This window comes from Onychostoma macrolepis, chromosome 12, assembly GCF_012432095.1.
Source record: "Onychostoma macrolepis isolate SWU-2019 chromosome 12, ASM1243209v1, whole genome shotgun sequence".
Classification (NCBI taxonomy): domain Eukaryota; kingdom Metazoa; phylum Chordata; class Actinopteri; order Cypriniformes; family Cyprinidae; genus Onychostoma; species Onychostoma macrolepis.
Genome location: NC_081166.1, coordinates 28,669,120 through 28,684,051, shown reverse-complemented (window position 1 = coordinate 28,684,051; position 14,932 = coordinate 28,669,120). Strand labels below are relative to the sequence as shown.

General features: G+C 37.0%; 1 protein-coding gene across 1 annotated transcript in view; it reads left to right on the top strand.

The window, feature by feature from the left end:
• Positions 1-9,167, top strand: part of spag9b (sperm associated antigen 9b) — a 59,802-nt gene extending 50,635 nt beyond the window's left edge. Inside the window, 8 exon segments of the mRNA XM_058793220.1 lie at positions 2,022-2,102; positions 2,201-2,268; positions 3,950-4,098; positions 6,178-6,349; positions 6,424-6,537; positions 6,627-6,806; positions 8,027-8,158; positions 8,237-9,167. Coding sequence (XP_058649203.1) covers positions 2,022-2,102; positions 2,201-2,268; positions 3,950-4,098; positions 6,178-6,349; positions 6,424-6,537; positions 6,627-6,806; positions 8,027-8,158; positions 8,237-8,355 — 1,015 coding nt within the window. The 3' untranslated portion in view covers positions 8,356-9,167.
• Positions 9,168-14,932: the final 5,765 nt, after the last annotated feature.

The window sequence follows — 14,932 nt, the reverse complement described above, 5'->3', positions numbered from 1 at the left end:
TCGTTAGTGTTAGAAGGTCTCAGGTGTGAATGGGAAGCAGGTGTGTTAAATTTGGTGTTATCGCTCTCACTCTCTCATACTGGTCACTGGAAGTTCAACATGGCACCTCATGGCAAAGAACTCTCTGAGGATCTGAAAAAAATAATTGGTGCTCTACATAAAGATGGCGTAGGCTATAAGAAGATTGCCAAGACCCTGAAACTGAGCTGCAGCACAGTGGCCAAGACCATACAGCGGTTTAACAGGACAGGTTCCACTCAGAACAGGCCTTGCCATGGTCGACCAAAGAAGTTGAGTGCACGTGCTCAGCGTCATATCCAGAGGTTGTGTTTGGGAAATAGACGTATGAGTGCTGTCAGTATTGCTGCAGAGGTTGAAGGGGTGGGGGGTCAGCCTGTCAGTGCTCAGACCATACGCTGCACACTGCATCAAATTGGTCTGCATGGCTGTCGTCCCAGAAGGAAGCCTCTTCTAAAGATGATGCACAAGAAAGCCCGCAAACAGTTTGCTGAAGACAAGCAGTCTAAGGACATGGATTACTGGAACCATGTCCTGTGGTCTGATGAGACCAAGATAAACTTATTTGGTTCAGATGGTGTCAAGCGTGTGTGGCGGCAACCAGGTGAGGAGTACAAAGACAAGTGTGTCTTGCCTACAGTCAAGCATGGTGGTGGGAGTGTCATGGTCTGAGGCTGCATAAGTGCTGCCGGCACTGAGGAGTTACAGTTCATTGCGGGAACCATGAATGCCAACATGTACTGTGACATACTGAAGCAGAGCATGATCCCCTCCCTTCAGAGACTGGGCCGCAGGGTAGTATTCCAACATAACGACCCCAAACACACCTCCAAGACGACCACTGCCTTGCTAAAGAAGCTGAGGGTAAAGGTGATGGACTGGCCAAGCATGTCTCCAGACCTAAACCCTGTTGAGCATCTGTGGGACATCCTCAAACGGAAGGTGGAGGAGCGCAAGCCAGCTCCGTGATGTTGTCATGGAGGAGTGGAAGAGGACTCCAGTGGCAACCTGTGAAGCTCTAGTGAACTCCATGCCCAAGAGGGTTAAGGCAGTGCTGGAAAATAATGGTGGCCGCACAAAATATTGACACTTTGGGACCAATTTGGACGTTTTCACTTAGGGGTGTACTCACTTTTGTGGCCAGCGGTTTATACATTAATGGCTGTGTGTTGAGTTATTTTGAGGGGACAGCAAATTTACACTGTTATACAAGCTGTACACTCACTAATTTACATTGTAGCAAAGTGTCATTTCTTCAGTGTTGTCACATGAAAAGATATAAAATATTTACAAAAATGTGAGGGGTGTACTCACTTCTGTGTAAGTACACCCCATTCATAGGTGCAATGTAAAATATTTTTTAATGTTATACTTTTCTTAAATCAATTGTTTTTTTTATAATAACAATAACAATTATATTATATAGAAATATAATAACAATTCTTAATTTTGTTTTTGTTTAATTTTTTACATTTTTATTTAGTAATATCAAAATTATAATCAGCAAACCTGGACATTTTTAAAATGAATTTAAATGCAAATATTCTTTCTTCCCCAAAAAAATAAAAATTGTGTAGTTCTAGCTCCCAACAGTCTTGGAAAACCTGGAAATTAACAGGTGTTTTTCTGGAAAAAGTCAGGGAAATGAATAACATCATGGACCTAAAAGAGAAAATCAAGTGAATGGTCAATGTTTTTTTTTTCCCTATATTTGTAATCCTTTAATTATATCTTAAAAGTCGTGGATTTTTAAATGTGCATTTTCCTCATATTAATTCCTTTTAATCAGTTAGATGTCTCCTAACTAAGTAAAACTTGCTCTCAAGCTGTAGTGCTGTATGTTAAGTCAGTTCATTTGCTTCACAAATTGGTCTGAATGATTCATTAGCGAATCGAGCAAAATCAAAATGACTTGTAAAAACCTTTTTCAGTAATTAAAAACAATAGGAAAGGTCATAGAAATGCACTAAGAATGGAGATGTATTGAGTGTACTCTGTTGCAGTGTATATGTGCACTCATCTGTGGCGCAGTGGAGGAAGTGTCTTCACTCCATCAAGCTAAAGGATTCCGTCCTGGGCATTGTGTAAGGAAACTCTCATCATCTGGATACATTTACATAAATAAACTAAAGTGCTTCCTTCAGCGGCAGCTGCTCATTACTCTTTCTTTTCTTCTGTGAAGTCACGTGAAAGGACGTGTTCTGGTAGCTTTGGCTGATGGCACGCTTGCAATCTTCCACAGAGGTGTTGGTAAGACTTGTTTCTAAAAACTAATGTAGTACCTTAAAGATGTTAATTACATTCAGCCATACTACATACAGTCATGGCCAAAAATATCGGCACCCTTGGTAAATATGATCAAAGAAGGCTGTGAAAATTAATCTGCATTGTTAATCCTTTTGATCTTTTATTTAAAAAATTCACAAAAATCTAACCTTTCATTGGATAATAAGAATTTAAAATGGGGGGGGAAACATCATTATGAAATAAATGTTTTTCTCTAATACACATTGGCCACAATTAACGGCACCCTTTTATTCAATACTTTTTGAAACCTCCATTTGCCAGTTTAACAGCTCTAAATGTTCTCCTATAATGCCTGATGAGGTTAGAGACACCTGACAAGAGATCAGAGACCATTCCTTCATCCAGAATCACTCCAGACCCTTTAGATTCACAGCTCCATGTTGCTGCTTCTTCTCTTCAGTTCACTCATGTTCTACAGGGTTCAGGTCAGAGGACTGGAATGGCCAGCAGAAGCTTGGTTTTGTGCTCAGTGACCCATTTTTGTGTTGTTTTTGAGGTTTGTGTTTGGATTATTGTACGGTTGGAAGATCCAAACATGGCCCATTATAAGATTTCTAACAGAGTCAGTCACTTATTGATTTTTTTTAATCTGTTGGTATTTGATAGAATCCATGATGGCATGTGTCTAAACAAGATGTCCAGGACCTCCAGCAGAAATATAGGCCCACAACATCAAAAATACAGCAGTATATTTCATTGTACACATGGGGTACTTTTTATCCCTGTGTTCACCGAACCCATCTCGAGTGTTTGCTGCTAAAAAGCTAATTTTTTAGTTTCATCTGACCATAGAAGCCAGTCCCATTTGAAGTTCCAGTCATGTCTGATAACTGAATATGCTGGAGTTTGTTTTTGGATGAGCGAGGAGCATTCTTCTTGAAACCCTCCCAAACAACATGTGGTGATGTAAGGGCTGTTTGACAATATTTATTTAATTTTTTTTAAGGTTTTCTGACCCCGAGACTCAACTATTTTCTGCAATTCTCCAGCTGTGGTCCTTGGAGAGTCTTTAGCCGCTCAAACTCTCCTTCTCAACATGCATTAGGACGATATAGACACATGTCCTCTTCCAGGCAGTTTCCTAACATTTTATGTTGATGGGAAATTCTTAATAATTGTCCTGATGGTGGAAATGGGCATTTTCACTGCTCTAGCTCTTTTCTTAAAGCCACTTCACTAATTTGTGAAGCTCAATTATCTTTTGCTGCACATCAGAAATATATTTTTTGGTTTTTCTCATTGTGATGGATAACGGAGGAAATTTGGGCTTTGTTTTCCCTCCTATTTATATTTCTGTGAAACAGGAAGCCATGGCTGGATAATTTCATGTTCATAATCACCCTGGAGTGCTCAAAATTGTGAATATGAATGGGAATATACTTCAGAGATATTTTACTCATAAGAATTTCTAGGGGTACCAGTAATTGTGTCCAATGTGTATTAGAGAAAAACATTTATTTACATTTTTAAAATAAAAGATCAAAAGGATTAACAATGCAGATTCATTTTCACAGCTGCCTTTGATCATATTTACCAAGGGTGTCGATATTTTTGGCCATGACTGTGTATAATGCACACAAGACCAGAATAAATGCTCTTTTAATGACGGATATTTGTGTTACAGATGGCCAGTGGGATTTGACCAACTACCACCTGTTAGATCTGGGCCGTCCGCATCACTCCATCCGCTGTATGACTGTAGTGCATGACAAGGTCTGGTGTGGATACAGGAACAAGATCTTTGTGGTGCAACCCAAAGCCATGAAGATCGAGGTACAGTATGACTTTCCTGTGACATTTTGTGAGGTAACACACATGCATCTAACATGTCTCTCAGATACACTACTGTTCAAAAAAAAAAAAAAAATATATATATATATACACACCCCCACACATACAGTGGGGCAAAAAAGTATTTAGTCAGCCACCAATTGTGCAAGTTCTCCCACTTAAAAAGATGAGAGAGGCCTGTAATTTTCATCATAGGTATACCTCAACTATATGAGAGAAAACGAGAAAAGAAAATCCAGAAAATCACATTGTAGGATTTTTAAAGAATTAATTGGTAAATTCCTCGGTAAAATAAGTATTTGGTCACCTACAAACAAGCAAGATTTCTGGCTCTCACAGACCTGTAACTTCTTCTTTAAGAGGCTCCTCTGTCCTCCACTCGTTACCTGTATTAATGGCATCTGTTTGAACTCGTTATCAGTATAAAAGACACCTGTCCACAACCTCAAACAGTCCAACTCCAAACTCCAGCATGGCCAAGACACCAGAAAGAGCTGTCAAAGGACACCAGAAACAAAATTGTAGACCTGCACCAGGCTGGGAAGACTGAATCTGCAATAGGTAAGCAGCTTGGTGTGAAGAAATCAACTGTGGGAGCAATTATTAGAAAATGGAAGACATACAAGACCACTGATAATCTCCCTCGATCTGGGGCTCCACGAAGATCTCACCCGTGGGGTCAAAATGATCACAAGAACTGTGAGCAAAATCCCAGAACCACACGGGGACCTAGTGAATGACCTGCAGAGAGCTGGGACCAAAGTAACAAAGGCTACCATCAGTAACACACTGCGCCGCCAGGGACTCAAATCCTGCAGTGCCAGACGTGTCCCCCTGCTTAAAATGGGCCAAAATACCAGCAACAGTGTGTGAAGACTTACAGAAAATGTTTGACCTCTGTCATTGCCAACAAAGGGTATATAAGTATTGAGATGAAATTTTGTTATTGACCAAATACTTATTTTCCACCATAATTTGCAAATAAATTCTTTAAAAACACCTACAATGTGATTTTCTGGATTTTTTTTTTTCTCATTGTGTCTCTCATAGTTGAGGTATACCTATGGTGAAAATTACAGGCCTCTCTCATCTTTTTAAGTGCGAGAACTTACACAGTGGGGCAAAAAAGTATTTAGTCAGCCACCAATTGTGCATGTATGCATGTATGTATGTATAATATACACACACAATTAATAATTGTATTCAGCAAGGATGCATTAAATTGATCAAAAGTGACCGTAAAGACATTCATAATGTTACAAAAGATTTCTATTTCAGTTAAATGCTGCTCTTTTGAACTTTCTATTCATCAGAGAATCCTGAAAAATAAAATACATCACAGTTTCCACAAAAATATGAAGCAGCACACCTGTTTTCAACACTGATAATAATGAAAATGTTTCTTGAGCAGCAAATCAGCATATTAGAATGATTTCTGAAGGATCGTGTGACACTGAAGACTGGAGTAATGATGCTGAAAATTAAACTTTGATCACAGGGATTAATTACATTTCAACAGATATTCACATAGAAAAGTTATTTTTAAATTGTTAGAAAATTCAGAATTGTTACTGTATTTTTAATTGAATAAATGCAGACATTATGAGCAGAAGAGATTTCTTTTTTTTTTCTTTCAAAAATATAAAATTATTTATTTTATTTAATTAAAAAATCAAAGTAAAACCAGAAGTATTTAATAATTTTGTTCTTTTCTATAATCTACAAATTACTTCAATTCATATTGAAAGTTAAAGAAAAAAAAATCTTACCCAAAACTTTTCAACATTGGTCCATGTTTAGCATTATTATTGAAACATGTTTTTTTACAAGTTTAATTATTTTTCAAAAATGCTGTTGAATTATTATTATTATTATTATTATTATTATTATTATTATTATTTTATTTTTTTTGTCAAATTATTACTTAAACATGTATTTTCATTTAATGACATGCTGCTTCTCTTTTAAAATCCGATTCCTGCTCATGAATCTCCCTTGCATGTAATAAAATCAGTGTAACTCAATACCTTATTGGTTTACTGTGCCGTTCCTCATGTACAGAAATCATTCGACGCTCATCCTCGTAAGGAGAGTCAGGTGAGGCAGCTGGCGTGGGATGGAGACGGTATCTGGGTGTCCATTCGTCTGGACTCGACCCTCAGACTCTTCCATGCACACACATACCAGCACCTGCAGGATGTTGACATCGAGCCGTACGTCAGCAAGATGCTGGGTGAGCGCTGCGTTATCAAAGCATTCGAGAGTCCTGTAGTGCCGTTCAGATGACTGATGCTGTGTGTGTCACAGGCACCGGTAAGCTGGGCTTCTCTTTCGTGAGGATCACCGCTCTGATGGTCTCCTGCAACCGTCTGTGGGTAGGAACCGGAAATGGCGTCATCATCTCCATCCCTCTGTCAGAGAGTGCGTCAGCCGTGTGCTTCCAATCATGTCATCAGTGGTAATGTAATTATTTGTCATGAGAGTAATGTCATATTTTATTCCCACAACAGAAAGTAAAGATGTAGCGTCGGCGGGGTCAAATCGTCCAGGCGGTGCGATCCGTGTCTACGGTGATGAGAGCGGAGATAAAGTCACGACAGGCACGTTTGTGCCCTTCTGCTCCATGGCTCACGCTCAGCTGTGCTTCCACGGACACAGAGACGCCGTCAAGTTCTTCACCGCAGTCCCAGGTACCAGGTTGACCATGAGTACAGAACTATTTTTTCCAGGTGTTATTTTTATGCTTTATTTTTTACACAGCTTTTTAATTTTTAGTATACCAAAAAAAAAAAAAAAAAAACCCAAAGGGTCAACAAACACCTAGTTCAATAGAGAGGAATAATTAGAAAGCTAGACAGTGTCCTTTTAGGATTCCGTTTTAATGGTAAAATTAAATTTCAGCAACTAAAAATGTTTAATTAAATGAAATTATGAAACATACCGTTTAACAGCCATTTTAACAAGTTTAACAAAAACTTTAGGGCCCTATGAATTTGTTTTATTTTTTTCCATTTTGGGGGGTTTATTTCTTCTGTTTTATTTATTATTATTATTATTATTAATATTTATTTACTTTTTTTCAAATTCTGTTTTAATGTTTAAATTCAATTTTTAGTAATCAAAAAGCATGTCTATTTAATTTTATTCATAAAACTTTAACAAATTAATGATTTATTAATTCATTGATTTTAGTAAATGTGGGAATAAATAAATACAAAAATAAACAAACGCATAAATATGAAAAATAAATGAAAGATTAAAATTACAGTTTAAAAGAAAATAATAAAGTCAGAAAAAGTAATACAAAAAATCTATTTGGCACTAAATTTTATTAAAAATAAAATGCATTTGTCATTTATTCCTTTATTTATTTTACTATTACTTGTATGTAGGTATTAATTTATTACCATTTAATTTTTTGTCAGAAATTGTTTTTTTTTTTTTTCTAGATATAATAAAAATGTATTGTCCAAAGGAGTAGTAATCAAATGAACAATTCAATTCATCTTCTAAAATGTAATCAAATGAAGATGTACCCATTTTTATTTTTTGGCAAACCAAGTGCTGCACAACAGAAGTCAACTGAAGTTTACCAAAACATGCCACTTAAGATGCAGCTTCTGTGCCAGATATGGATTTTGTTAATCGAAGACCTATAGTGTCTTCTTCAAATTGACTGCATTGATGAAATGTAAGAATTTGTCACAAACGATGACGCATGCATTTAATAAGGTTAGAAAGAAAGGAGATGGAAATGATCCAGAAAGTTTACTTGTGTTACTAATACAATGTAGTTCTGAAAATGTAGATTTTTTTTTTTTTTTGGGAAAATTTGATTCAAAACTTAGAATCGTGACCCCCAGTGATTCTCATCCCCAATAAACACCCAAGATGTTTTTCCATTTTGCAGGGCAGGTGATTCCATCTGCGGGGGCAGGGGTCGAGGCGGCCGCTGACAAATCCTCCGACTCTCCCTCGCCAGAGCTGGTGAGGTCAGTGCTGGTCGTGAGCGGAGGAGAGGGTTACATCGACTTCAGGATGGGTGAGTCAGACGCCTCCCGGTGCTGTGGTCCCGTTTGAAACGCCTGATCACTCACACACTCCTCTCTTCCTATCACAGGAGATGAAGGAGGAGACACGGAGAACATCGACGAACCCACTCTGAACCTGCAGCCCTTCCTGGCCAAAGCCGAGCGCAGTCACCTCATCGTGTGGCAGGTCATGAGCGGCGAGGAGTGACGTCGCTCCAGACGCGCTTTGGACCTCTTTTTCACTCCCTTCTGCTTTATTTAAGACATTTCCAGCACTGGCTTATAGAATTTCTATCATGCAAATCACGATTATCGACGAAGAATGAAGTATTCATACTGTTTGTGCTTTCGCTAAGTTTTCCGAAGACCTTCGCGCATCGTCTTTGGCAATACAACGGTTCCTTCACGCAGATAGGATGGCAAATAATGGGCGATTCAGTCCGTGTTTTTTTTGGGGCGAGAGCACAACGGGCCGATGCACAATGCACTACATCGTGCCTAGAAGAGCTTTTGTGTTTCATTTCGCTGAAGAAGTGCTTTCTCAATCCTTAAATCATCCAGATACTGTGAGCGCAAATGCAATATTTTCATATGAATGTCGCACGGTTACCAAAGTATAGAGAAACTGATTTAACTCTAGACAAACTATTTTATCAATCCCCGTCACGCAGGTCCATGTCACGTTTTGCTCGTTCGCCGTCTTTTTTAACACTAGAGTGGTTTTCGCAGAAAGTAGTTAAACGTAGATAAACGTGCAGAGACAAACGCTTATTTTTATGACACTTTTGTACACGTCTTTTTGACTCTAATGTGTGACAGCAGGCGTCCTGCTGATGCTGCACTGCTGTTGTGCTTGCGTTCGTGCTGAGCTGCTTGGTTTGCAGGAGAGCAGAAACAACTTCCTATCGCAAACTAGCCATTGCAGTATTTATTTCTATGAACGAGCCTTTGCAGTTCAGAATGTAACTTTGTACATTGAATATAAATATATACGAAATACAGATATGTATATGAAATGTAGACTGCTTGGATTTGATTTTTTTTTGATAATGTAAATCAGGTTGATTGATTGATTGTGGGCTGATCAATCTTAATAACGGACTACAGAAATGTACTTTCACTGAGCTATGCACTATTTTTAAAGAACAGCGGGGGTGTGTGTGTGTGTGTTGTTTAGATGAGTGTGTTATGCCAGCATTTTGTGGACAGGAAGAGTACGCTGTCCCATAATCCTCCAGGTTTGGGCACTTCCTGTCTGTAAGAATGGAGCGGACATCGTGTCACCCAGTATCCTCTGTTAGACTGTCGTCCCTTCAATATGTTCATCTCCTCCAAGCTCATCTTAGCCTTTTATTAATCTATTAAACTGACATTTTTGGGGAACTTGGTGTGTTTTTGTTATGATTATTAGTAATTATTATTATTATTACTACATTCAATATAAAAGATTATTTACATTTAAATACAATTATTTATTTTTTCAAATGATTAAATGTACAAAGTTTGTCCCTTACTGAGAAGTAAATAAGTAACTAATAAAAAAAAACCTAATAAAACCAAGCAATTTATTTTAAGTTTGTTTATTGAATCTGATGGCCCATAACCACTGCTCAACACCCAAAAATGTATTTGGGTGCTTAAAAATGTTAGTAGTAATTACTGTCCATTTTTACATTGTGCATTTACAATTTTTGCTCCAGAAATGAAGCCAAAGCAGTTTTGAATCAGATTTGGATGAATCAGTTTATTGAATGATTCAAATTGTTCGTTCATCAAGTGTAACAATGTAACCTTCAAAAGATCAACACAGACAAATGGAGTGATACAAACAATGAAGAGATTTGTTCCAAATGATAAAACAACAGATATATTGTTTAAAATGAAGACGGGTTTTAAAAACGTCCTGGTTGTGAAACGTTGGTGGAATATATTGATATTGAATCTGAATCTCTCCACGTTTGGTTCCTCTGCTGGACACCTTTGACTTTATCCACCTTATTTTAAACATTTACCATTTGTAACGTCAAGAGTGTGAGGCTCTCATTTGCTTCCAGTTATTTTTAGCAGTACAAAATAGCTCCTTACACTGCTTGATATCGCAAACTACTATTTCTTATCATGTTATTTTAATGCATTATTGTAGTCATAAGCACTGGTTTGTAGCGTAAATAGTTTTACAGTTTACTGCACTTTGTTATTCTTCTAGTTATTTACCTACAGCAGCTAATGAAGCAGAAGTCTCGCACATTCACAGAAAACGGCTTCCTTCTGTGTGGTGAAATGAGGTGAATACACGCACTAAAATAACACTGACAGCTGGTGATTAAAAGTCATTGCAAATGGCTCAGAAAACTGACATAATTCTGAAAAAAGGTGTTCTTGTTGAAGTGTAATTATACATTCACGTATTGAGTAATATTAATTAACTACATGTACGTACTTTATGGTTAAGTTTAGGATGAGGGTTTGGTTTTGGGTTAGTTGCATGTAATTATGTACAATTTATCATTAATATAGTAAGTACATGTGAAGTGTAACCAAAAAACTAGCATTATTTTTTTTGTAGATGCTTCTTGGTTTTGATGTTTTGTTATATGATGCAATGAACATGCAGGCATTTCAAAGTGTGATTTAAGGCAGAACAGCAGAGGTGAATAGAGTAAGAATTATTTTTAAAAAATGAGGCGTTATCTAGTTAAATATGCACTAATTTGCATATGAAGAGTTTATTTGCAAAAACAGAAAACTACAATGTCTTTTTTTTTTTTATCCTGCATTCCAATTAATATCAAACTGTAGTTGTGTTGTTCTGATTAAATAATAATAACTAAAAAATACAGCTAACTAACACAATAAAAAACATGATTTATGAAAATGAATAAAAACAGAGTTCTCTGTTTTTGCAAATGAACACTTCATATATTTCCAGAACAGAAATCTAAACATTGGATAAAACCAGATTAAAAATTCCTGCCTGAGTTTGTTGACATTAGATGAGAATAATTAATCAGAAAATACTGTCAACAGACAGGGGGAAAAAAAACATTTTCACCACGTTTTAGGTATAAAATATTATAAAAACCAATAATATGTGAACAAACCCTTCAGAATATAGACGGGAATAAAACTGTAAAGTGTATGAAAGTGCTGCTGAAGTGGAGAAACAAAAAAACTCACCACCTTTAAAGATATTGATATTGAAATCTGCAGATGCAAATAGATCAAACGCAATAAAATAAACACTTAAATGGGTATTTTGAATGCTTGCTTTCCACTAGTCTGAAAGAAGACACGATGTGGAAGCGAACGAGTCAAATCTGGATGAAAAAAACAATGCTTTTGCCTGTAGCGCCTTGCCTTAAATGTCCAAATCCATTTCAGTTTGTATAAACCTGATGCTGTAGAGGGCATCAGCGCACCGCTTCTTTACTGCCTTTGAAATGACATTCAGCTGCTCCTCCCCCGTCTGTGATTGGCTGCCGCTGGTACACACAGTACATGTTCTGACACAACACACTATTGAACTTCTGAATCAGCACACAGGCATCCAATAACAATGATGAAAACTGATCTGAACCATGAGTCTTTATGAGATGCCTCACCCGTGTCTGTCTCCCCAGCAGAAATCACTGCAGCCCTGTACACAGAGAGGGGTGATCAGGTGAGACATGTGGAGCTCCAGCAGCCCTCCGTCTCTTACGTAACCCGTCCAGCTGGTGTATTCAGGGAGGTTTCCCAGGGCTTAGGGAGCATGCCTGGGGCTCCTGGACGCTTCTGTGAGGTGTAAAGACTTTTTATATTTGGACAGTCTAGAGACTGTGTCGTTCTCTTTATAAAGCCGCACATCTGTCATATGCAGAAATTTCATTTCATTCCCTTGTGCCAAACAAATAAGCCCCTAGATTTGAGTACCTTAGAGCTTTGGCAGGTTTATATTGGATTGAGTTTTCATCATTTGGAGCGTTTCGGCCTGTGAATGAGCCTGGTGATATTTGCATTATTAGGATTTAGATGTTACATAATGCAGCGTCCCAGCGATGCGAACTTGTCTGTAAACACTTTCCCTCTGGCGTTTTACTTTTCCACCGGCTTCATTTGTGGTTAGTGTATAAAATCAAAGTTGACTGTGTAATTGGCCATGAGAGATTAAGTGTAATTAGCCTAATGGAGCAGGAATTACATCTTTGCAGATTTATGGTTCTGTTTTGCAGAAATATTGTGAAGAAATAAATATGTAAAGAAAAGGTTTCTCCCAAAAATTGGGAAGATGACATGCAATGTGTCCAACTTCAAAATATGAATGTATAAGGAAATGGCATATTTTAGGTCTTGCAACTGATCACAGTGTCTTTTACATCATTTTTAATCACTTTTTCCCTTCATTAATTATAAATGATCCTGCAGTGACAAATAGATTTTTTGAAGTGAAAATATATCACTCAACAAGGTCATAAATGTTACATGCATATTTTAATTTTTATTATTTTTAATATTATTATTGTGCATGCAAATAATAATGCCATCACTAAATATTTGTCCTTTTAAATCATTATGTACATGCACCTTTTAGTGTCATTTAATATTTATACTTGTAAGTTATTAATATTTATTATTCTTATCATTATTATTGTGCATGCACCTAATAATACATCACTAAATATTTATCCTTGTAAATCATTATGTACATGCACCTTTTATTGTCATTTAATATTTATACTTTTAATGTTATTAATATTTATTATTATTATTGCACCTAATAATAATTACTAAATATTTATCCTTGTTTTATTATTTTTATTATTATCATTATTATGTGCATGCAACTGTTGATGAATATTTATACTTGTAAAAAGATGTATTATTATTATTATTATTATTATTCAATATATAGAAGAAAAGTTTCAGATAGAGTATAGCACGTCACATCAAAGGGCATGACTTTCACTGAGTTTTTTCATATTTCATGTTAACAATCCAGTTATAAAAAATGTCAATCTACAATTTCTCTAGTGCAGGGAAAGAAATTAATTCATACAATGCAGTTTTAGAACAGCACGTCATACAATAACAAAGCAGAATGCAAATTCATTTTCATTTCCTTTGGCTCTTTATAAATATTTATGCTATCAAATCTCTTATCAGGATATTACAGACAGCAGCAAATTCTATTTTGGATGGCATGTTCAGAGATTGAAGTGTATTTGTTAGCAGCAGTGGAGAGACGATGCTAAGGCTAACATCAGGCCTCTTTTATCACCGACTGATGTATAACTGCTGGTAGGAAGTGACCTACAGGATCTGATGAGCTGCTGTGGAGCACTTTACGGTCTTCTCTCTGGTAATGTGCTTCACATCTGCCATGCTGGATCAAAGGGGAAAGTGTGTGGTCCGGCCGTTCGCTCGCTCTCATTCAACCCCCTCAGACCGCTTGTGCTCAAATAAAGAGGAGCCCAAATTAGACTCCAGCAGGAACATGTGCGAGACGGAGAGAGAGAATCCATTCATTTTCACCTGTCTCAGACTGTCAAATATACACCTTCCCTTCTACATTCAGATCAATTGTAATCTAAAACAAAAAGTCCCTGTGTTCACTACCAGTCAAAAGTTTGGAATAATTACCTATTTTAACGTTTTTGAAATAAGAGTGGTATGCTCGCCAAGGCTGCATTTATTTGATCAAAAATACAGTACAAAAACAGTTTTCTATGTTAAAATGTAACTTGTTGCTCTGATCAAAACTGAATTTTCATCATCATTACTCAGTGTTGCATGATCCTTCAGAAATCATGCTGATATGCTGGTTTTCATATTTTTGTGAAAACCATGATACATTTTATTTTTCAGGATTCTTTGATGAATAGAAAGTTCAAAAGAACATTAAAAAAGAAGTCATTTGTAACATTCTAAATGTTTTTTATTTTTATTTGCACTTTTGAACAATTAATGCATCGTTGCTAATCAATTACTTTTTTCTTTTTGTAAAATCTTACGCAAAACTTTTGAATGGTAACATATCATAGTTTCCATAAAAATAATTAGAAATGTTTCAAATCAGCATATTAGAATGATTTCTGAAGGATCATGTGACACTGAAGACTGGAGTAATGATGCTGAAAATTCAGCTTTGATCAAAGAAATAAATTACATTTTACAATATATTCACATAGAAAACAGCTATTTTGAATTGTAATAATATTTCATAATTTTCATCAAATAAATGCAGCTTTGGTGAGCAGAAGAGACTTCTTTAAAAAAAGAAAAACGTAATTTTTCCAAACGTTTGTGTATGTAATACAGTTACCCACATGCTGCTCTCAAACAAGGCAAGCACTCAGAGGATCAAAACACGCTTGCATTTGTGTCTTCTGACAGTTCTTGTTTTTAGAGTTCATCTCCCGTAGGGTGTTTATGGACACTGCTAGACTGCAAATGAAATGTGCCGTAGTGTGGCTTCATCAGTTATCCGGTGAGCTGAGCGAGTGCTGAAATGTTGGGATTTGTGGAAGCCACCATCTTGGCTCTGTGCCAGTGACAGCAGCGCTCCAGTGAGCATGATAGGAGAGCTTAATGAGGGAGAGTTATATCTGGAAACGGGATATAACACCCGCTGGACGCGTCCACCCTTCCTCGCTGTGGCCGTCCATCACTCGTGTCCGGTCAGAGATCCGCCTCCTCCTCGCTGGCGAGAGCTTGAAATGGTACGTCACACGAGCGATGATCTTCTGCTCACGTTTCAGAGCACATCAGAAATGATCCAGGGATCCATCCATCAACGTACAGTGGAT